This window comes from Nymphaea colorata, chromosome 2, assembly GCF_008831285.2.
Source record: "Nymphaea colorata isolate Beijing-Zhang1983 chromosome 2, ASM883128v2, whole genome shotgun sequence".
In the NCBI taxonomy this organism is placed as follows: Eukaryota; Viridiplantae; Streptophyta; class Magnoliopsida; order Nymphaeales; family Nymphaeaceae; genus Nymphaea; species Nymphaea colorata.
The window spans coordinates 25445510-25468290 of NC_045139.1; the positions used below are offsets into that span (position 1 = coordinate 25445510).

General features: G+C 37.5%; 2 protein-coding genes across 6 annotated transcripts in view; one reads left to right on the forward strand and one right to left on the reverse strand.

Moving 5' to 3' along the window:
* Nucleotides 1–764: 764 nt before the first annotated feature.
* LOC116248322 (uncharacterized) lies at nt 765–4313 on the forward strand. Its single transcript, XM_031621057.2, has 5 exons — nt 765–1117; nt 1207–1476; nt 1754–2896; nt 3322–3526; nt 3619–4313. Exons 1-4 carry the CDS (start codon nt 1100–1102, stop codon nt 3487–3489), a joined length of 1599 nt encoding a protein of 532 aa, XP_031476917.1. The 5' UTR covers nt 765–1099; the 3' UTR covers nt 3490–3526; nt 3619–4313.
* Nucleotides 4314–16091: 11778 nt separating this feature from the next.
* Nucleotides 16092–22781, reverse strand: part of LOC116247386 (uncharacterized) — a 30018-nt gene continuing 23328 nt past the window's right edge. For all 5 annotated transcript variants that reach the window (XM_031619569.2, XM_031619570.2, XM_031619568.2 and 2 more), the window contains 4 exons: nt 18603–18720; nt 18378–18463; nt 17677–17728; nt 16092–17525 (listed from right to left, as the gene is read on the reverse strand). In XM_031619569.2, the coding sequence (XP_031475429.1) occupies nt 17019–17525; nt 17677–17728; nt 18378–18463; nt 18603–18720 (763 nt within the window). In that variant the 3' untranslated portion in view covers nt 16092–17018. The remainder of the gene's footprint in view (nt 17526–17676; nt 17729–18377; nt 18464–18602; nt 18721–22781) is intronic.

Genomic DNA, 22781 nt, shown 5'->3' on the forward strand with positions numbered 1-22781 from the left:
TTTCATTAAACGTGATATTTTAATATATTTTTTTTGTGCGTTGAAGTTGATATTTTGAATGCGGAGGTCTCTAATAGCCATCCAAAGATGTTAGGTGAATGAATAGGAATAATATTTCATCATCATGCTTACCAAGAACTTGAAAGCCTTGGGCCTTTTCCCCATTCCCCATGGTAGACTTGCTTCTGTTCCTTTGTTATACTTGGACCTACATACCATTGCTTTCCTTTTCCAGCAAAGGAAATTGATGCCCTAAAGAAATCACACTCTGAAAAACTTGAAACCAAAACTGACTCCCTGATCGAATCCATTGCACCAATCCTGGGGATTGAGGTTTTGCTCAAAGTCTTTGACAAGCTCAAGCAAAACTATTAGGACCACCACTAGCATCCGTTTCGAAGACGCACCAAGAAATCTGACTCCCAACTTTGTCGAGACCGTTTCATGTCCCGAACCGCTCCAGCAGACCGTGGGCCTCCTTGGTTTAGGTCTACCGTGCATTCAAGACGTGCTGAGTGGGTATTACCAAAATAAAATATCTGGACATGCTGCCTTACTTGATTCAGCTTCAATCAGCTAAAAATTCAAAAAAATAATAAAAGTGCATAGTGTATGACGCAATCCCACTGAACGTTGGTTAAAACTTGAACTGTAGCATCCAACCATCGTAGCCTCTCTCACTCTTTCTCTCTGATATATATATATATATATATATATATATATATATATATATATATATATATATATATATATATATCAGAGAGAAAGAGTGAGAGAGAGAGAGAGAGAGAGTTGAGTACTTCTGAGAAGAGAGAAATCAGAAATGGTTCAGAGTTGTACAGAAGAGATAAGAAGGTTGAATAGATGAGGGCCCCAGATAGCACAAGGAGAAAGGCTGCCTGTAAAAATCAAGGCCACATTAGAGCATTCAGCCTTGGTAGGAGAGAGAGAGCGAGCGAGAGAGCTTCTTTTCTATGTGTAGATTCAGCGCGTGCAAGCAAAAAAGGGGATGCTAGGACCTTTGAGAAGAGGCAGTCCCTAGTATGAGATCACCACCTGCGCCTCTTCTTCCTTCTCGCATCAGAAGTTACCGAACTCCATGGGGGCAACCGATGAGGTAAGGAACAATAGATATATTTTGGTTGGATTTGATTGGAAACATAGTTTTCGGTTTCTCTCTTTTACAGGATTTTCTCTTCTGTGCAGGTCGCAGAGACTGAGCAGAACAACAATGTTGATGGTGGCAAAGATGATGAAGATGAGAGTGGTGGTGGTGTTCATGAAGAGAAAGAAAATGAGGACCAACATGAAAATAAGGACAATCAACAGAGTCAGTTGTCCGTGGCAAGACTGCAATCTCCGTCGCCTGCTCCTCCTTTACAAGTGGTAGTTAGCCGTGATGCTCCTCAGGCTACCCCCCTTTCAGTGATCTCCTCTCAAGCTACTCCCCTCTCAGTCCCTTTCTCCACTCCTCAGGTGATGACCCTCTTCTCATAAAGCTTTTCTTTAATGATTTCATCATGCATGATTCACAACTTTCCAAGTTGGTGTTCTTTCACTGGATTTGAAATTCTTTAGCCGTCAAGGAATCTCCTGATTTTGTCGAAATAGTTGTGATATTTACTGGAAAAAAGGAGCTCTTGTCTCTGACAGCAGAAAGAATGCCTTTTTGCTTCCAAACTAATCCTTTCCCCCTTTTTGTTCATTCTTCTCGAACCACAAGACTAATGGGTCTCTGATGTCACGGTTGCAGGGATCAATTGGAAGCAGAGCTGCTAGTTTGAACAGGACGGCGTGCACCGACGGTGTGACCTTAATGTTTTTCATCGTTCACTTACTTGTTGTCCTTGTGGCCATGAGCTATTTCACCATGAAAGCCATACAGCTCGCCATAAGAGATGGGAAGCATATGGTTCTCTTACAGTATTGGGTGCCCCAGATATCTGTAGCGGCGTTTGCTGCCTTTGTTTTCGCAACAGTGTGGCAACAATGCATCAGGAGATGGCCAGGGGAGATGGTGAGGTTAATTCTGTGGAGTGGATGTGGCATAAACTTTGTTGCAGGACTGCTTCTCATTTGCTTCTCCATCCCTGCTTGTGCTGGGGCGGGCTTTGTTCTGTTGTTCTTCTCAATATGCCAGGCGCTCTACGCTTGTTGGGTGAACCCCAGAATAGAGTATGCCATGAGAATCCTAAGGAAGGCCATGGAAACCTCTTCAAAGTTCCCACAGCTATCTCGTCCCTGTTATTCGATTCTTTTCATAGCCCTTGTCTGGGCTTGCCTCTGGGGTTTGACTGTAGTTGGGGCACTCAGCTTCTATTTCCCACCTCTTACAATCATAGGTCTAATCCTTAGTCTTGCTTGGACCATGGAGGTGCTGAGAAATATAGTAGTTATAACAGTAAGCAGAGTTATTTCATTATTTTACCTGAGGGGTATGCAGGCAAGTGTTCAGTTTTCATTCCATAGGGCTATAACCATGACTCTAGGAACTGCCTGCTTGGGCTCCCTGTGTGTTCCAACCATTGAAGCACTAAGGATCATTGCCAGAGCGCTGAACTTGTTGGAAGGGGAGGATGAGTTTATGTTCTCCTGTGCTCACTGCTGCTACAGAGTCATGGAGGTCATCTTCCGATACGGCAACAACTGGGCCTTCGTCTGGGTTGCGACCTATGGGAGGGGGTTTGTGAGTGCCTCAAGAAGCTGCTATGAGCTGTTTCAGAGGAATGGCATGGAGCCCCTGCTTGACTCAGACATCACTAGCTCGCTCTGCTTTCTTAGTGGAGTTTCCACAGGGTCCCTTTGTGTGATAATTTGTGGGTCCTGGACCTTCAGTATAAGAAGGGATTTTACTGTAACAGTTTCACTCATCTCCTTTTTCATTGGGTACCTTATGGTAAGAAGAGGATTTTCTCCCTAGAAAAGTTATACTGATTTTTCTTTGTCCCAGTTAGCGAGCCTTTCTAAACAATGTTTAACTGGGATTTTGAAAAAGAAACAGATCCAAAAAAGCAAGAGGAAGTCTATGATTTTGGAAATATAAGGACCATTTCTTCGCTTCTTTGTCACTTCATGTCCTAACTAGAGGTAGGGATGCTGCATTTTGTATCATCCCATTCTTCTCTGCCTTTGATGATCAAATGAAAAAGTTTTACTGCAGGTTTTAACTGTCCTAATATGCAGACCAAAAACATGAACTATAACGGGTCCCATGCATGTCTAGACTTGATTTCTGATGACTTTGTTTAGCAGTAGATACATGAGCATTCATTACTTCCATTGATGATGATTCTGATAGTTTTCATTTCTGGGTCATGACAGACACGGATAAGCTTGGCACTGCCACAGGCCTGTGTTAGTGCTTACTACGTGTGCTATGCAGAGAACCCACAAAGTAGGTTCTTTGATCAGACAATACCTGAAAGAATGGAGCTGATAGCTAATGGAGGGGACAAGACAGCAGTTCGGTTGACAGCATATTCCAGATAGCCATTAAAGCAAACACTTGGTGGCATCTATTTTTACAGTAAGCTAGTCCTTGCCCCATCGATGTAAATCTTCAGTCTTATACACGTATATTGTCAATGTTCTTAAGGTGTGCCTCTTAATTTTTGCTAGCATTTGGAGGTGGGGGTGCACATGGCCCCATGAGAATGTGCCAAAGGAATTGGCCCTCTCATTACAGGTAATTGTGGGTCCGATCAATTAAGGCGTTCAACATGGCCCAAGAAGTCGAGAGGCGGCTGTTAGGTAGTCCGATCTGAGGGAGCCATGAGCGTTGAAGAGATCTACAGAGGTTTTCAGACCTCTGTTTCTTTTTATCTTGGCACTAGAAAAGGTCCAATTCGCGTTAGAAATGGACACTTCCAAAGTCGATTCTAAAGAAAAATCAAGCTTCATGTGGATCGTATCCGTTGAAAGATCATGTCATGACGCCAATGAAGAAGACAACTGTGTGGACTTGCGCCATGTAACGATGGTGGACGACGGCGACGGTGGGAGCCTTCTTAGAAAGGCTAACAGCTTCCAAGACAGTGATGATGGCGGTGAATGGAAGGGACGACCATGGTGGTAGTGCTGGAACAAGATTTCCTACTTGTCAATTTTCGCGAGAGAGGAGGGTCCCGTGCCTTGCACAAAGATTCCATCTCTCTCCACGACGCCATTTGTCGCTTTCCATCTTTCTTGATATTATTGGCCGCCATAGTTACCTCCTCTTTCTTTAATATCGACCTTACGCGACAGAGTCGTGATTGTAAAAATTCTTTTGTCCGAGAGCAGTTCGACCAATTAAAGTAATCCTTTTTCCATTATCGCCTTTGGCGTGCACATTCTGCTGTTCTTTTTCCGTGTCTCTTTTCAGAAAGAGCAAATAAGTTCCTTCTTTACGAGCTACATGGCATTCTCAACTCAACCATCCTTTTCTTTTTTTTTTTAATTTTCATTCATTCTTTTAACAATTCATCTTATAGACATGACTGTTTACATTCAGTTGAAAAAAATGAATATTTTCCAAATGTGTAAAGAAGATTTTTGTCAAAATATCAAAAATAAGTCTATAATTTTTTTGGCTTTCTGATGACATGCGGATAATTAGCTACAATTTTAGAATGAAGAGTATAGTCTACGCATACAGGCCTTCCAAATAAATTTATATTTAATTCTATGGTTAACCATGATTAGGGGTTGACCATATAGACATAATTATGCTAATTGATGCACATATCTGGTACATTTATTAGAGTTTCTTTTTGTGGGTCATTTCGTAATGGCAAAACTCTTCGAGCAATGCCAAGCTAACAATGAAATGCTTGCCCGAAATAGATAGGATGCTAATTTGCAGAACAAATTGTGTCAAGGGCATTTTTGGTAATACAGACATGAAAGCAAAATCCACTTTTGTTGAAGAAAAAACCTAAAACCTACTAGCCACTTGGAGGGAGAAAAAAAAAAGTTTGGTCCACTTAGCCTCCAACGACGCCCCTCGGTCTAATTCAACGTCTTCTCAGGTTAGCAACCCTTCAAGGAATCAAACAAAAGTAGGGGCCGAGTTAGAAAGGCTAAAATATCAAAATTTTTATATAAAATAAGTAAAATTTTCTAAAATTTACATGTAATTTATTTCTAAAAAGATAGGGCCCATGCGGGCTCCCCTAGCTCTGCCCCTGCATCATTTAGCAATAAAAAAGTGGCAATTCAGTTGACTCAATTTTCAAAACAATTCTGTCGATTGTATAAAAATTTTTCTCTAATGGTCAAAAAATAAATTTTATACTTTTAGCAAAAAAATACAAGGGAAAGGAAATATAAAAATAAGGAAATTGAAACTAATAAAAAACCAATTAAAAATAAGAAAAACGTGACATATGGTCCTCTCTAAGAGGCACTCATATCTAATCGATTTTCTACCAAATCCACTCAATTTTGTGGTCCAAGGTAGCCTGATTTTAATGGAGATCAAGAGTTGCAGGGCAGGGAAAAACGTATACCAAGGCATTTAGGGGATGAAAGAGAGAATGACAACTCTCATTAAACCAAGATGTGATGTTATTCGCATCTCCTTAGTACATACTCATTTGTTGGTTGATTGATTGATAGAGGAGCGATAAAAGTAGGTCCATTAATTTGTATCTTCTTCTATCAATCACTTGCGCAAACACTGTCTTTGATTCTGCCATTAAATGGCAATATCAGCAGCTACCTCTTACTTCCCATCAACTACTATCCTTATCAGTAACCTAAAATCCCTAATTATTTTGATAGTTTTTGTTCAGACAGACACCCTCATTCACTTGGTAAAAGAATGGATATATATATATATATATATATATATATGTAAAGAGAGAGAGAGAGAGAGAGAAAAAGGAGGCATAGCAGTGACGGCATCCATATATAAGCACAAATCAGCAAATACTATTGCCATTTTGAAGATTGTTGGTTTAATGTCAGCAAACTCACACAATAACCTTTTGTCAAAAATTAATTATATTTCTAGGCATCGCCTAATTTATGAGCCATTGATTAAGATGTAAGATGCACTACTCGAATCAGACTCCAAACACCTTATTTCAACGGTTCATTTAATTAGGAACAACAGTCGAATCCTTCGGTTCCTTTCTTGTACGAAAGATCAATTCTCAACTGCCTACTACAACAGAAGTTACGTGCACAAGTTGTTATTAACAAAGATGCCTTACTAATAGCATCCATGATCGTAAGAAAAGGTCTATGTTACAAAACTCATGATCGTAAGGCGGTCCACTTTAAAGGAGGTCTATGTTACAAAACCCATGATGCTGTCACAACCTCCTGCCCCTACTCTTCTAGATCACAAAGATATTACTGAACTCAGTAATGAAGAGACGTCTGGACCGCGTTCATTTCTCAACCTGTCGACCTGTGATTTATTTGTGCAACAGGAAGCAAATTATTGACCATATTCAGGTTGCGTGTGTGACCACATCACATCATTATAGGTTTAGTCAGACACGGCAGGTAGACAAAGGCGCTTTACCATGCCTACCTTTTAACTTGGATCGAGGAAAATTGTGAATACAAATGTTACTCGATCATAATTGATATACATGTAACGTTTTTTCTTTCATCCGGTGAAGTCCAAAATTTAACAATAATATGTCAAAACAATTCATATCTCAACATAACACACGTGAAGTTTTTACTTCTAGATGAAGTGATGAAAGGAGTATTTCATCTACTACCGTCCGTGAGCGCTGAAGTTCCTTCCTTTTGCAAAGTCGAGGCCGACAGCACTCGTGCTTAGGTATAATGCTCCCTCTCCGTTGGCATCATGTTCATGTTACTCGAACCAATTACCAGCCGTTAATTAATTAGCTTAAATCAAATCGAAATTTTTATCTTGAAAAACAGCGGCAGAGCCAGAAATTTGTATATAAATAAATAAAAGTCAAGAAGGCAACTATGTATGAATCAGATACAACCATCTCGCTCAGCTGCCTTACGTTGATATTTTTGGGTTTGACCTCCAAAATTAGGTGGTGGTGAAAGTTAAAAAGAGAAAACTTTGAAGCTATATTCAAAAGCTCTGAAATCCATGGCACAGTGGAACCTTCCGAGAAAGAAGGGGATGTTCTGTTGAAAAGAGAAATGCTGTCACCAAGATTTCCTGTTTATTAACACAAAGTATGGGAGAAGGCTTAAAGAGTCTTTCTCTTTGCATCGGCCATAGTTTGATGCGTGTAAAGGTTAAGGACGGAGCTAGGAATTTTTTGTTGTAGGACACCTAAACTATAAGTTAAATTAAAATTTTTAAAATTTACAAGTAAAATTTTTATTTTCTAAGAATTTGAGGCGAAGCCATGGCCTCTGCGGCCTCCACTCTGCCTCCTTCCCTGGCTGTGGTGTAGCTAGAAATTTTTAAGTGAGGTCAGACACTATTTCATGAATTTTCAACAAATAAATATTTGAAGACACATATCTATAAATAAAGAAAAATTTTAGGATTGGTGTCGGCAACTTGTGGCTTCCACACTGAACAAAGCCCTCTCTCTCCTCTCTTCTTTTCCACATCCTCCCTCTTTCTTCCTCTCTTAATGAAATGAGGTTGGTAAATGAAGGCCTTAAGTCCCTTTTTGAAAAATATTAGATGTAAGTTGGCAAAGGAACAGTTGTGGATAGAAGTAACCACACGCACACAAGCGCACATGTGCATATGTTAAAACCAATGCATTTGTGCATGCATGGATACGGATTCACAAATTTATTTGTAGAGTTTAAATACTTTATGAGTATTTTATGAATCTACTCAAAAGTTTATGGTAGATCTATGAAACATTAAAACCAAGTGCTTACGCATCTGCTTCAATTTTTAGGTAAATTCATAAAATACTCACAAAATATTCAGTTTACCAAATGACCCTTAAAAATATTCTTTCTTTTACCGATGCAACACAAAAATAAAGCGTTAGCCAAAACAAAAAGAATTAATATCTAAATAAAATAAATTTTATGGGTTAGTGTGAGCAATTGTACGCAACAGTTACAGCTACAACATAGCTCGGCCGTTTATGCTGCTAATCTATGTAGTGCTACTGTGCTAGTGATTCTCCCATCCTTTCTCCTTACCGCTGGAGGTGCTTTGGAACTTAAGTGGAAAGCAGATGACAATTAAATATTTATTGGAAGAAAGTGATGCTCAACTATATATGTCGTGTGGCTGGATTACCAAAATCCAGTTAATTTTCTTCCCATGTGACTTCACAAACGAGTTTGAATGGTTTAAATCTATAGAGTAAAAATATATTATTGTACAAATCTAATTAATGCACCAATCAAATTTTATGTTTTTTAAAATCAATTTTTTTTTGCGTTGATCAAAAGTTAGAAGGGTCGTGGAGTACAAGTCATGCAATATTGGATTTTAGAATTTTTTTTTCTCTGAACTTATAAATTCTGTCGAGTCATCCTACCGCATCCATGAAGTCCTAATAGAAAAAACAAAAAGTCATTCCACATACAGCTTACCAGTCTGCTCAACAATGCTCCATGGTTACTTTATTCAACTTGAAAGTGGTCTCTATACTATTTGTAGTTCAGAAGAATAAAGTTCATAGAAATCAAACTGATGATCGAACTTTGAACGGCCTATCAGTCCAACCAGTTACGCACGAGTGGAGCCAAAGGGTCCCATAGAGGCTTTGGCTCCACCTAATTTTTTCTTTTAAATTTACATGTAAATTTTAGAAAATTTCAGTTTCTATATGAAAATTAAAAAAAAATGATATTTTCACTCCGTTAAAATTTTAAAACTTTAATTCTACCTTCCTCATGAAAAATCTTTGATATTTTATACGTGCACGACTTTACCACAAAGACACACTAACCCAAGTAAATGGGTTGAATAATATAATGCCGATCGTGGTCTTTGTTTAATTACCTTACCAAAAAATAATACACCAATTGTCTTGAGACATTTAATACTGTCATCACCATAAGAAGTAATTGGTTGGTCCATGCCCGCGCATGCCTTGGATTTCTAACGGGAGGATCAGCAAACACGTGACTAGATTTGGACTTTTCTAATTTAGAAGGAGGGGGGGAACTTTTCCCCGAGAACGTGTAAGGTGTGACTCCATTACTGACAGAACAGCAAAAGCAAGGGTTGTGCAATAGGAATCTAATCGCCGGCGGGTACGTAATTAAGATTCCGGTTCTAACGGCCCCTTCTTAATCGGATCTCATCTCGCCTAACCAGATCCAGACTCATCTGGTTTTTGAAAATTGAATTGAAACCTACTGGCACAAGATCCCACGCTTACACGTGAATCTCTGTCCAGACCTATATGCGATACTGCTCGAATGAATTCAAATCTGATTAGCAACTCTTTTTATATGGATCTTGCAATAATCGTTAACGGTCTTCATATATAGGGCCAAACCCATCTCCCTAACATTGTCTTTAATTAGTTGTGTTTGATAGCCTCCGATATCAAAACTGAGGCTGCTCTATATTTCAGATTAAATGAAATTCACATCGCATTTCACAATTGTAAATTTAAGAATCGCCGTTAATGCAATTTTTTGTCTTGAAGGGCCAAAAAAATACAAAAAAAAAAAAAATAATGTTTACTCGAGAGTCAAATCCATACCCTTATGCTTTCAAGGATATACACGGTTAAAAACCAAATTTGTTTGAAAAAAAAAAAACAAAAGGGGTAAAGAAGACCACATATTCTTGCAGATAAAATAATAAAAAATTTGAAATTTTTTCATTTTTCCAAAATTTCTATCAAGGCCAAGTTTAAAAATTTCAAAACATTTACATGTAAACTTTTCTTTAGCAAAATTTCTGGGGGAGCCATGGCGCCGGCGGGCCTGGCCCCCTTGGGTCTTCCCCTCATCCCTGCTGAGGTCGTCAAACATACTCTTGGATATGGAGGGCGTTTGTGTGCATTTGATATTTGGATATGGAAGTTCGTTTAGATCTCAGGATCTAAGATCTTACTATCTTAGACCCATGGTTTTCAAGAGCGATAATAAATCCTCTGTTTGGGAGATGCATGGATTACATTCTTGTGCAAATCTCTAATCCACGGATCGAAGTCAAACCCTTTTAATTTCCTCCAACTATTGATTTATGGATTTCAAAGACAACAGGAATCTTAAATCCATAGTTTGAAAATTATATATAGAATTTGACTAAACATAAATTTAAGATAGGCATTATGGCATATCCAACCCTTGAAAGTACGGGTAATCAAACACCTCCTTGTTGTAATGACATCCTTGTATAGGAGGCTTGGGCATGTGATGGTATGAACCTCACATTCATTTATCGGCGCTTAATTCAATAATTTCTCTCAAAAATCCGATTCATGCTGATTGTTGTTCCCCCAACTAACCAAGAAGTCTTGGTGGAATTGCCCACAGATTTTGTAAAGGAATATCCCGCTTGTTTTTAGAGAAGAGATGGTAAACATGATCCATTAATTTCAGTTTGTTTGATTAACTCAAGTTCCTTTGAGTATGTCTGTCTTCTTTGAAAATATATCATGAACAGTTCCTGGGTTTAGCTCCTTTTACAAGTTACATTCATGTCATATATATATATATATATGTATATATATATCCCTTTCTCCCTAACTACGAGCTCCGAGGCTGCTTTACCCTTCAATTAGCATTTATCATTTGCCGTTCAAAAGAATAGTGCCCATAAGAATCTAACTAACAACCGGACTTTCACCAGCCCACCAATGTAGCCAGCTACGCCATGTTCTTATGGCAATATATATAACATAATGAAAAATCGCAGGACTGGAATGATTGGCACTCAAAAGAGAATTAAAAAGAAAAAGACGGAGAATAATTGTTGCTAAGACGACCATTGAGCAATAAACTAATTATATTTGACAAATTAGCTTCTATAATACGACATTCCCTATCGAAGGGAATAAAACGTGAAAGAAGTATGAACCACCGTTGGTTGGAAGAGTACGCAACATATACAATACATACTGATCGATGTGCATTTTTGTTCTTGTGCAATTGGTCGAATGGCCTCAACACATTTAATTAATTAATTAATTATTTATTTATTTTTCCATTTTTTGAGAGATCAAAATGGCTAGATTAATGCTGGTCATGCGTTCATATATACTCCTTTTTCTCAATCATGGCAGGTTAGCCCCCATGTTGCATCACTACTAATTTGGATGCCTTTATGCTATTTGATTCTTTCCCCACTCCACAAAAATGTTGGAATATTATATACAAAAAGAGGGCACCTTATATTCAGCGGTATAGCAAAAACACCATTTTAGTTTGGGAATATTTATTTTTTGGCAGCCCTTTTGCGTCTCACTCATCAATCAAAGCGCTAAATGTAGATTCGCACATATGAACATATATTTGTCGTTGTTTCTCATGTTTGTGCAACAATATTCACAAATGCGAATGCAACTTAGCCTGAGATTATGCTTAATGTGTACTAATACAATATTATAAGTGTTGATTAACAAAGATGCTCAATAATTGGAAATTGATCGCTACCAGCGGATGTAACGCATTAGTTTGGTCCCGTTTCTTGCTTCTACGCAACATGTGAGCATATTATGCAGAACGTTTACTTTATTCGGCGTAAGATCAATCATATGAAGCATCCTGACGAAGAAAGTTCTCAAGAAAAAGCCCAAAAAAAAAAAAAAAAGAGAAAAAAAAGGTTGTTTCTTTCACTCCACCAGGCACTATACGCCATCTTTGATATGCGGGGGCGGAGGGTCATGTGGTCTTGTGTAGGCGAATGTCCACACAGTTCCACAACTTTTAGTTATTTCACATTGGTGGTCTCCAACAATTACTAATTCCTATGTACAGGTGCCCCTGAATCAAAACTTGCTAGCTTCTATGATTGTCGGCTAATTAACAAAAGCAACAGCTAGCATGCACTTGATGTAGATTCCCTGGATTGATCAGCTTTTGCTAGCTGGGGCATCAATGATTTTGTGTCTTATTGAACATCAGATTCCGATCTGAAGCTGATTAATCAAACTTGATGAGAAAATTCAAATCCAATTAGCAATCAAAAAGATATATAAATTTCATTACATGTTGAAATTCAGATTCGGGTTCCATAGCTTTCTGAATCCAAATCCACGCAGGTGGATGATTATGAAATCCTCCAAAATCTTAGCCTTCTTTGCCTATCGGTTCCTGTATGGACCTTCGTTACATGAAGCGGCAGCAATAGCGACACATGAATGGAAACAAATTAATGGGGTGAAGGACCTGTAGTGTCATGAAGAACAAAGCTTCGAGAATGCAAATAAAATATAATGGGAGGCTTTCTCTCATTAAGAGAGAAAACAAAAGAAGAATAAGAAAAGGTTCTTAACCACTCTATGTGATTCATTCAGAGATTTGAAATAAATTTGTATCACTTCTTAAAGGTGCTCTAACTGAAGAGTTATGAAAGATTGAATATGGGTTAACGAATAAGAGTAATTGGCTTGTTTCCCTGGTCAAATCTCCAAAGATCTGCCACCTTTAGGTCTTCATTTTCTCCAAGAGCTAAAAGCAGTAAAGAACATGATCTAATGCTCAATAAGAGTAACAAACATACCGAAAGGCACAAAGTCGACACCCAAGATGCACAAAGAGGAAGATATGTTAAATACAATATATGGAAATTGAGCTCTCTCTCTCTCTCTCTCTCTCTATCTCTATCTCTCTCTCTTGAGTTTTTCTATTTCCGTTGCAGCCTTTGTCAGGATTGTCCGTTATTGCCATTGCTTTTCAACTTAGTTGCTAAGTGTTTTGCTACCTTATTTCGGCACGCTGCTGTCGTTGGCTTCCTCATACCATATTCACTCTCTCACTTGCAGACCTTTTTTTACCTTCAGTATGCTAACGATTTTCTCATGTTTGACACTACTTCTCACCAACAGATTGTGAAAACTTAGCTCATCCTTTGAGTTGTTGAGCTCATTTTTTGGTTTCCTCTCATTCAAGGAATCCGACCACAATACTTCTTGTAGATGCTTGCTTTGGGTGTAGGGTTGCTGGCTTGCCTATGGCCTACTTAGGTCTTCAGATTACATTGTCACCTCTTACGTCCTCTTTTTGGGATGGAGTGAAACAAAAACTTACAGATCGCCACCATTTTTTTTTTTTGGGGGGGGGGGGGAGATCCTAAGAAGGTTTTATAAGATCATTTGTAGCTTTTTCTGGGATGGAGATCGACCATCAAATTGTTTTGCACGCTGAGACATAGTTGCCCTTCCATGTCCTCTTGGAGGTGTCGGGATAAACAACCTTAGTCGGGCGTGTGAGTCCTCTTTGTGTTCTTGGTAGTGTCGTCTAGCAACTGAGCATTTTCCTGATCGTCCTTTTTATCTATTCCAAATATGATATGTCATCTCCTAGTGATTGACATATTTCTCTCTCATACTTCTCATTCTCACTTTTGGTGTGGCTTGCTCTCTGCCCTTTTCCTTTCCCACTATCTTGTTGAGCTTCCATTATTCGCCTTGGCCTCTCTCCTCGTGTCATTGCTTTTTTTTCGTCTTTTTTTTGTTAGCCAGATCAATATATCTGACCAGTTACAGTTATGGGTTAGTGTGAGCAATTGCACACAACAGTTACAGCTACAACATAGCTCCGCCGCTTATGTTGCTAATCTATGTAGTGCTACTGTGCTAGTGATTGTCTTATCCTTTCCCCTTGCCTCAAGAGTCCAGAGGTGCCTCAGAACTTAAGTGGAAAGCATATGGTAATTAAATATTTATTGGAAGAAAGTGATGCTCAACTATATATGTCGTATATATGTCGTGTGGCTGGATTACCAAAAACCAGTTAATTTTCTTCCCATATGACTTCACAAACGAGTTTGAATGGTTTAAATCTACAGAGTAAAAATATATTATTGTTCAATCTAATTAATGCACCAATCAAATTTTATGTTTTTTAAAATCAATTTTTTTTTACGTTGATCAAAAGTTAGAAGCGTCGTGGAGTACAAGTGGTGCAATATTGGAGCTACAGTGCCTTGGTATTAGTTAAACTAACTAGTGTCTTATCTATCTCGCCGCGACTAAGCCTCATGTTCACCTTTTGTACCTCATACCCTTTCTTCTATAGTATTATTGTATCTGCATGGCCTTCCATTATTTGTAGTCTTTCAAACTCGCCCACCATTCGTCTATTTTCCTTTACTGTCTTTCCCCCCACCTCCTTTTTTCTTAGGGTCATGTCTTCAGGTTGCGGTTTATATCCTTTTAATGGTGCATTTGGGAGGAACACAACAACAAGGTCTTCAAGGGCACCACCTCATCACCGGATTTTGTGGCACGCCTTGTGCATTGTGATGTCTATTTTGCTATTCGGGTAGGGCACCATCTTTCGTTTGTTTTTGTGGGATTTTACCGCTCTGTCTATGCACTCTTTTCTCCCCCCTCTTACTCTGTTTTATTGTATTGCTGTCTTGTATATTTCATTCTTATGTTTTACTTTTGCGGCATGTTCTTATATGTAAGAGACTTCTTGTCCCCAATTTTGTTATGCATTTCCGTTTTATCTCTCTCTCTCTCTCATTGTATAGATAAAAAAAGTTTATTAGGGTTGGCCATATTGACGTGCCATAATAAATTTTATAGAGAGATAGTAGGGCAAGAGGGAAAAAAACATAAGACTCATAAAAATATTTAATAAAACTATAAATTTAGATGTGACATCAGAGGGTGTCATTACGTCTAAGATTGCAATTCAGATCCTCATTTTAATATTTCCCACAAACGAAAGGTCTGATAGGAAGTCTGAGGAAGGAAGATTTAAACTTAAATACACTGGTCTCCGTCTCTCAAATTTAGAGGATCAAAGATAATGGTAGATCAAGGGTAATCGAGCACAACTAAACTTGATTAGTAGATTATTTCTAACTTGTTCGTGTCATTCCATACTTGTGATTGTAATAATTTAAATAAATTTCTATAAACATAATTAAAAGTAAAACTTATTGGATGAACTATAATTGTACAAATAAAGAACCAAAATGTCGTTTCTATCATTACGTACATATGATCATGATCAATTAAATAAATTTTTATAGATGTAATAACAAATTAATCTCATTAGCTAAATTCTCCAAAAAATAATTACAAGTTAATATCATTAAACGAACAGAAAATAGAGAAAGGGAAAGACTTAAGTCTAGTTCATTTCATTATGTACTAGAATAATTCAAATAGTAATAAAAGTTTGCTTCCCATATTTAGTGTGAAAATTGCTAAATCTATTTTATTGTAATGAAATGTCACTGTTTCACCGTGAATAGTAGAGTGCTCACGGGTGTCAGAAAACAGCAGCTTCAAATTGGGGCCCCAACCAAAATCAAGTCAGACTTCAAAAGTGACTGTCAAGTGAGATCATAGTGATAAAACTTGAAAAGCTGGAAACAAACGAATTGGAACTTCATTTATCAATAATGGAAGGAAATCTGCTCTTAAAATCTTACCTAAAAAAAAAAAAGCATATAAGCATAATGTTGATTGACTCGAACTCGGAATGTAAAAGAAAATGGAGAATTCAAATCACATGGACATTACCTTCGGCGCAAGCAGATACAAGCCCCAAAGGCAGAAGTACTAACTTCAAGGTTCCACACCGCCAAGAGTGTGGCCAATTCCTAAATCCCGAGTACAATCCCCTCGTGTTCAAAGCAGTCATAGAAAACATGTTTTTTTTTTCTGAAAAAAACACGATGAATTATTTATTTATCGCAAATCTACTTATCTTTTAATGTTTATATTATTAGTTTCTCACTTATTTTATTTTTCTTTTATTTTAAATGTTTTTAATTTTTTTTTAAAATTTACCATATTTTTTTCTTCCTTTCACCGTTATACCCGGGAAAAACCTCGCTATTTAAAACTCTGAGACGTTAAATGTGACTATGGTTCAAAGCAACAAACAAAAAAAAAAAGAAAAAAAGCCTTAAAATGATAGCATTAACGTTGTGATAATGTCACTTTTTCCTTGATTTTGAAATCATTCCCGCCATTTGTAACTATAGATAGCATCCGTCTGTGCTCAGCCCCTCACAAACCTTTGACTGAGTAAGGTACAATAATCACCAAGATCCAACCACTCTTCTCTCCAGTGATCCATTAATGAATGTACAATCTTTGGACATTTCACATGCAGAAACAACCATCAAACAAAAGATGGCTTGTTTTCAACCAAAATAAATAGCAAAATAGAATACAAAGATATTTGACAGTGACTAAATGGCCCCCACCTCATTCAAGCACATTGTCCAGGACTCCGGCAAGTGGTAAACTGAAGTGAGACTAGCTTCTGCATTGTCAAGAGGAATAGGTGCCCCAGGACCAGAAACAGCATCTTTGGAAAGCTAGTGCACTTCTACCATTCCACCAAGCAATGAACGACAAGTTTTGTTGTTCAATCACTTTCTATCATTAAAGTTCCAGGCTTCCTAAAAGCAACAAGTTAGCGTGCAGTGCTTATCTCAGAATAGACTTATAAGTTCCTCAAGAGCTCTGAAAATGCCTAGCAAGCACCAGTCCTTGAGGTTCCAAAGCAATTAATATCACTTTCTATCATAAAAGTTCCAGGCTGCCTAAAAGCAACAAGTTAGCGTGTTGTGCTTATCTCAGAATAGACTTATAAGTTCCTCACGAGCTCTGAAAATGACTAGCAAGCACCAGTCCTTGAGGTTCCAAAGCAATTAATATCACTTTCTATCATAAAGTTCCAGGCTGCCTAAAAGCAACAAGTTAGCGTGCAGTGCTTATCTCAGAATAGACTTATAAGTTCCTCACGAGCTCTGAAAATGACTAGCAAGCACCAGTCCTTGAGGTTCCAAAGCAATCAATACTTCCATCATCAAGGCCAAGAGTAGTGACTGGACTCCGCTGTTGGACTTTTGAGGAACGGTCCAAGCATCTGAAATCTTTTTCCCTTCCGTCTGACAGCATGCCACTGTCTGATAATGGCCCAATCAAAGAATGGTGAGGTGTCAGTATGCATCATATCGAGTCCAAGACACAGCTAATAGATTCATATATGATAGTTCTAAGCATTTCATCATTGGTACAGATAAGAGTCTGATTATTGCTTATTTGGATCGAAGCATTTTGGGGTTCATATACATGCACAACAGCTAAGCAGTCCAGTCCATCACTGCCCTCAATGCTACAGCTTATGCCCTTCTCTTTCAGAGCTGCCACCAGAAGATTTGGATCAATAGTAGACCAATGCAGAGGCAGATTCTCACTAGACCTGACAGATATGCCTAAAGGAAGGATGGAATATCTTCCTTCCTCTAATACAAGGCCTCCCTCCAGCCTAGCTACAGCAATGTTTTCATGCCTTAATCTTCTAGGTTGAAGCTGGAAGGCAAGATCAGTTGCCAAGTCAGCCTCAAAGTTCTCTCTCAAACATGGAACTTTGAGTGTATTCTGCTCCGAATAATACATATACAAAGGTGTTCCTTCGCCTTTAGTTGTAGAACATGGTTGTAGACATTCAGGGAACTGCACATTAGAAGCATGCAATAAAGTTCCAGATTATTATAATGAACAAAGTAGTTCTGATGAAAAGAAAAATGAAATTAACCTCTATAGTTTGTTTCTCATTTTCTCTTTTTTTTTACATTGATGATCTAAGAAAGATGAAATATTTTACCAATACAAGTTTGGGATGCAGCTTCGATAGTAATTGATGAATCTTCTCTGACCTGAATGTCAAAAGAAATCAAAATCTACAGGGTGAACAAAAGCTGAAAAACGAAGCCCGGAAAGATCAACAACATATTCAATTGCTTAGGTCTATATTTTGCCTTAAAACATAGCCTCATACACAGTCCAAACACCATAGTGCGTTCAATGTAAGAGTATCACTATACTAGATATTACCACTCACTCTAACGACTTTTCATGCAACCTTCATCAGAAGCTCAACTTTATCGGATGAAGCATTTTTATCATAGACCAATATCAACAGCTCAAATGAAAGCCTTCACAACAAGTCAAACCAGGATGCTTACCTTTCAAGGAAAAGTGCTCCCCATCATTAAAGACAAATGCAAGTAAATAAAGTAATTCAAGCACATTCTAGGGCACCAGAAATTTTACAAGTTTCAAGCAGGAGACAATCAAAAGCGACCTCCTCCCCCCTGGCTGTCAACTACCAGAGCATTTTCCTTTTCCAGACAGACAAGCTTGATTAGGCAGAACCCTACAGGTTGTCCGGCAATATCAAAAGAGGAGCATCCCATGCATTGAGAAGTCTTGACCTTCGTCGACTTGAAGTCTCAACTAAACCCCCTAAACAGGTTGACAGAGCTCTTGATGGTAGTTAGGTGGATGTAAGATACTAAAACTTACCTTATTCCCGAGAGAAAAGAACATTGGAGAACCCTCATTGCAATTGGCTTGTAAGGTAACAGAGCCATACCAGCATCATGTGTTTCCTGCAGGTCAGACATTTATGTTACTGTTGTGTTAAGCTCCTCCAACTTGATTTAGAAATGCTCTGGAAAATAATATGCTGTAATGTCCTTTCTGTGAGATGATAGCATTATGAGAGGCACAAGACTCGGTCTCTCTTACCTCTAGAACGAGCAGACAGTTCTCCTTTTCACGCCAACGACGAAGGAGGTGAACAACAGGGCCAATTCGGAGGTTCCAGTGAGAGGAGAATACTATGCATGGTTCTTTCCACACATGTCTGCAAGTAACAAGTGTCAAGCAACGGCACTTTCTTTAATCCAAGTTGAAAAGAAACTACTCAACCCAAGCACCATTTATTTCAAAAATCTTGTTGCTTTATGCTCTGCAGTCAAACCACATGCCAAGTTGGCAAAGCCTATAAATTGAAGAACCAATATTTTAATTGCTCATAAAAACTTCTGTTAAGGACCAAGTATTAAACAAACAATTATAATTCATATATGAGATGCATTAACTGTTAGAACCTGATATCTTCGAAACCAAAAGAACTAGAGATGAACAGAGCCGAGGACTTCCTCCAAGAATATGATTCCCTCACACTAGGGCAGCTGTTATCTGCCTGACAGTATACTACCAGTCATCAGTACCATTAAGATTAGTTACAGCATTAGACTGCTAAGGCTGCCCCTTGTGAGAACTTAAATCAGTCTACATTAGAAAGACATAGTGATAGAAAAGTCAAAGCATAAGTTTGTGCACGTATTTAGATATGTGTATCATCACACATATATACATCCAAGCTCCAAAAAGTCAACTCATTATTTGGCCAAGTTTCCTCAATCAGTCAGTAACAGCATCACCATACAAGTTTGAATAGGTTGGCAGGAACATTGCAAAGCCAACTTTCACTTGGTTGAGTTAGACAGGACTCAACCTTATTAACTTAATCTGCACATATTTAGATATGTGTATCATCACACATGTATACATGCAAGCTCCAAACAGTCAACTCATTATTTGGCCAAGTTTCCTCAATCAGTCAGTAACAGCATCACCATACAAGTTTGAATAGGTTGGCAGGAACATTGCAAAGCCAACTTTCACTTGGTTGAGTTAGACAGGACTCAACCTTATTAACTTAATCTTATCAATGATTTCACCTGGTCTAAGTCACATGGAGGCATGCATATGCATGCATATATATATATAGGAGTTCCAATCTGTCGGATGACTAAAAATAAAATCTTTCATAAAAAAAAGTCGCCACATGAGAAGTGGCAATGTTTTATGGTGCAACAACGGTTCATGGTACATTTAGCAACAGTTTATGGTACTTTCAAGTTTCAACAACTAATTCTAATTTTTAGCCATTCTGCAACATCAGGCAAATTTTAATCCTCCTCTATATACCATACATACATACATGCATGAATATATATATATATATATATATATATATATATATATATATATATATGTGTGTGTGTGTGTGTGTGTGTGTGTGTGTGTGTGTGTGTGTGTATGTATGCATGTAAAATCCACAAAATTTCAAAATTAAACCAAAATCATCAAAAATATAGTTTAGAAATTATGTTTAACTGTTTCAGAATGACAAACAAAATTACTTCTTTGAAATATATGTACATGAAATGGAGCAATGGTTTTAAAGGAACACTCGCACTTCCATCATGTTGATTCAGAGTGTGGCAACTCAAGAATTTGTGTTACTTAGCTGGCCAGAGTCATCAACTTACAAGTAGCTGTTCCAACACCAAATTCCAACAAGACTTACCATGCATTCTTGATTGGAGTCGTTAGTCGCTTCTATGTGCATACATGTATACCATATATGCATGTTACACATGTGCAGACATAAAACCATGAATCACGCATATAAAGGCCCTCAATTGTTTGTTCATATTTATCTGCCATCTGCAGGCCACCCAGACATTTTTACCCAATTTACAGCCATTTTTTACCATTCCAATTGTTCGACATTTTATACAAGTTAAAAACTAAAAAAAAAGGACCAGCAATGAGATTCATCTTGACTAAGTGATACCAGCTGATACTAACAACAAACAAGCGGGGGACATCGATTAGTTGTGAAATACAAATGTCTAGTAATTCTCATTCGTTATATACAAGACGTACATCTACTATAGGATGTCCAAAGCCATATGTCAAAGAACAACTCAAGAAACTTTGTTCTTAGATTGCAAGTTGTAAGGCTTTGAGATTTATGGTCTTAGATTTCTTGACCAATAAAATCAGATCTAGGCATGTAATTACATATTCTTTTTCTTCATACAACTTTAGGCATACTAAATTGCCTTTGAAACAAATGCTGAAAGCTACTGAACAGGCAGACAATGGGCAGCACATCACCCCATAAGTGTGTGTGTGTGTGTGTGTACATATACGCAGAAATTAGATTTGGCGGTCAATGGCCATCTTGCCTCATGGAAGAGCAGTCTTTTTTTTATTATTATTAGGGGGGGGGGGAATATGACTATACAAATGTGGTTGAAATGACCAGAAATATACTACTAAAAATATATATAACATGGTTTATGAAAGTGTAAACTGGATTTTACATGAGTCAATAATTCTAAGAGGATAAGACCCTTGACTTTAAACCCTCAAAAGAACTTATCCACATATCGAATTTCAGCTTCTTCTTTTTTTTGGTTTAATCTTATAGACTTGGACAATTTGAGCACTTTTGCATGGTCAGATTTGTGAAAGACCAAATCCAGCTAAAAGGCCGGACAGCCATCAGATGGCCAAGTTATTGGCTGGCCAAATTGGTGAGGGGAAGAAGAAGAGCCCACCATCTCGAGGCACATCACAAACCACACAGCCTTAGGAAGGCAATCCTGGGAATCAGTATATATATATATATAAAGAGAGAGAGATATGGGTGGGTGTCAGACCCTTAGGTGATAGACTCATAAGAAACCATTATCAGCGTATTTATATATATATATATATATATATATATATATATATATATATAAGAGAGAGAGAGAGATATGGGTGGGTGTCAGACCCTTAGGTGATAGACTCATAAGAAACCATTATCAGCTTTTAATTTTTCTCCTGATTGGCGGTTTAGAGGAAAAAGGGGAGAAAAAGTTGTGACTTAATGCTAGATGATGAAAATGTCCTATCTTCTTTTACTCTTTCTTTTCTCCCAATGGCCAATTTGCAAAAAAAAAAATCAAATGCTGAGATGGTTCCTTATGAGTCTAGCATGTAAGGATCTGGAATCTATCAATTTCTCTTATACATATATATTCACACACCCGCACACCAGTTCCATTTTAAAATGATTTTATCACACCCTCCATTTCTTATGGTTCTTTTGAAAAAGTAACTATTCAAATGAAATCTGTATGTTTTAAAACAAAAAAATCTGCACAACAATCATGTTTTCTTGTAAGATGAGTTTTAAAATAAAAAAAAAAATCATACCATTAATTTTAGGAAATAAAATCTTATCTCCAATTTAACATTATCATCTGTCTATAGATTAATAATATTTTGAATGTAAAGACCACATCTATATAGTAGTGCCTAAAAGTTCGGCAAGACTACATTGACTCCCAGGCTCCCAGCCATTTTCAAGAACAAAGGGTCTGGGTGCTCAAAAGATATATACATATATATATATATATATATATATATGCACACACACACACACACTCACACACACATATATATATATATAGTTAGTTACCTGTAAAATCTGTTATATAACCATCTCAAACCCTGTCCACATTTTCCTTTATTTTAATTTTTTAGTCATTACCATTATGTAAACAAATGTTATATTAGGGATATTTTAGTCCAAAATTTGTTATTTGAGGGTGCCCATCCTTTTGACATAAAATTTTGGACAGAGGTATGAGGGTGACATCCTTTTAAGAGATGGAACATGAGAGAGAGAGAGAGAGAGAGTGAGGTACATGAAAACTGCCTGCCTTTTTTTTATCGCAAAGAAACCAAACTGTACTAAGTCACATGGGTACGGGTGCGGTTCAGGTACAGATACAGAGATATGGATACAGACACAACAACTTTAGAAAATGTGGGTACGGGGGCATGGCAAGAATATATATATTTATATCATTGTCACAGAAAACGCGTATTATTAAAAAAAAACATGTATAATAAGTGATAAATAAGTCAGACGTACAAAATGACATTTAGGCATGCCTTTTGTAAAAAAAATGCCAGAAAATAAAAAACGTGAAAAAAATGCATATTAGACGTGTTTTTTTTCGTATTTTTTATTAATTTTTATTTTTTTATAATTTTGAGGATCTATTAAAT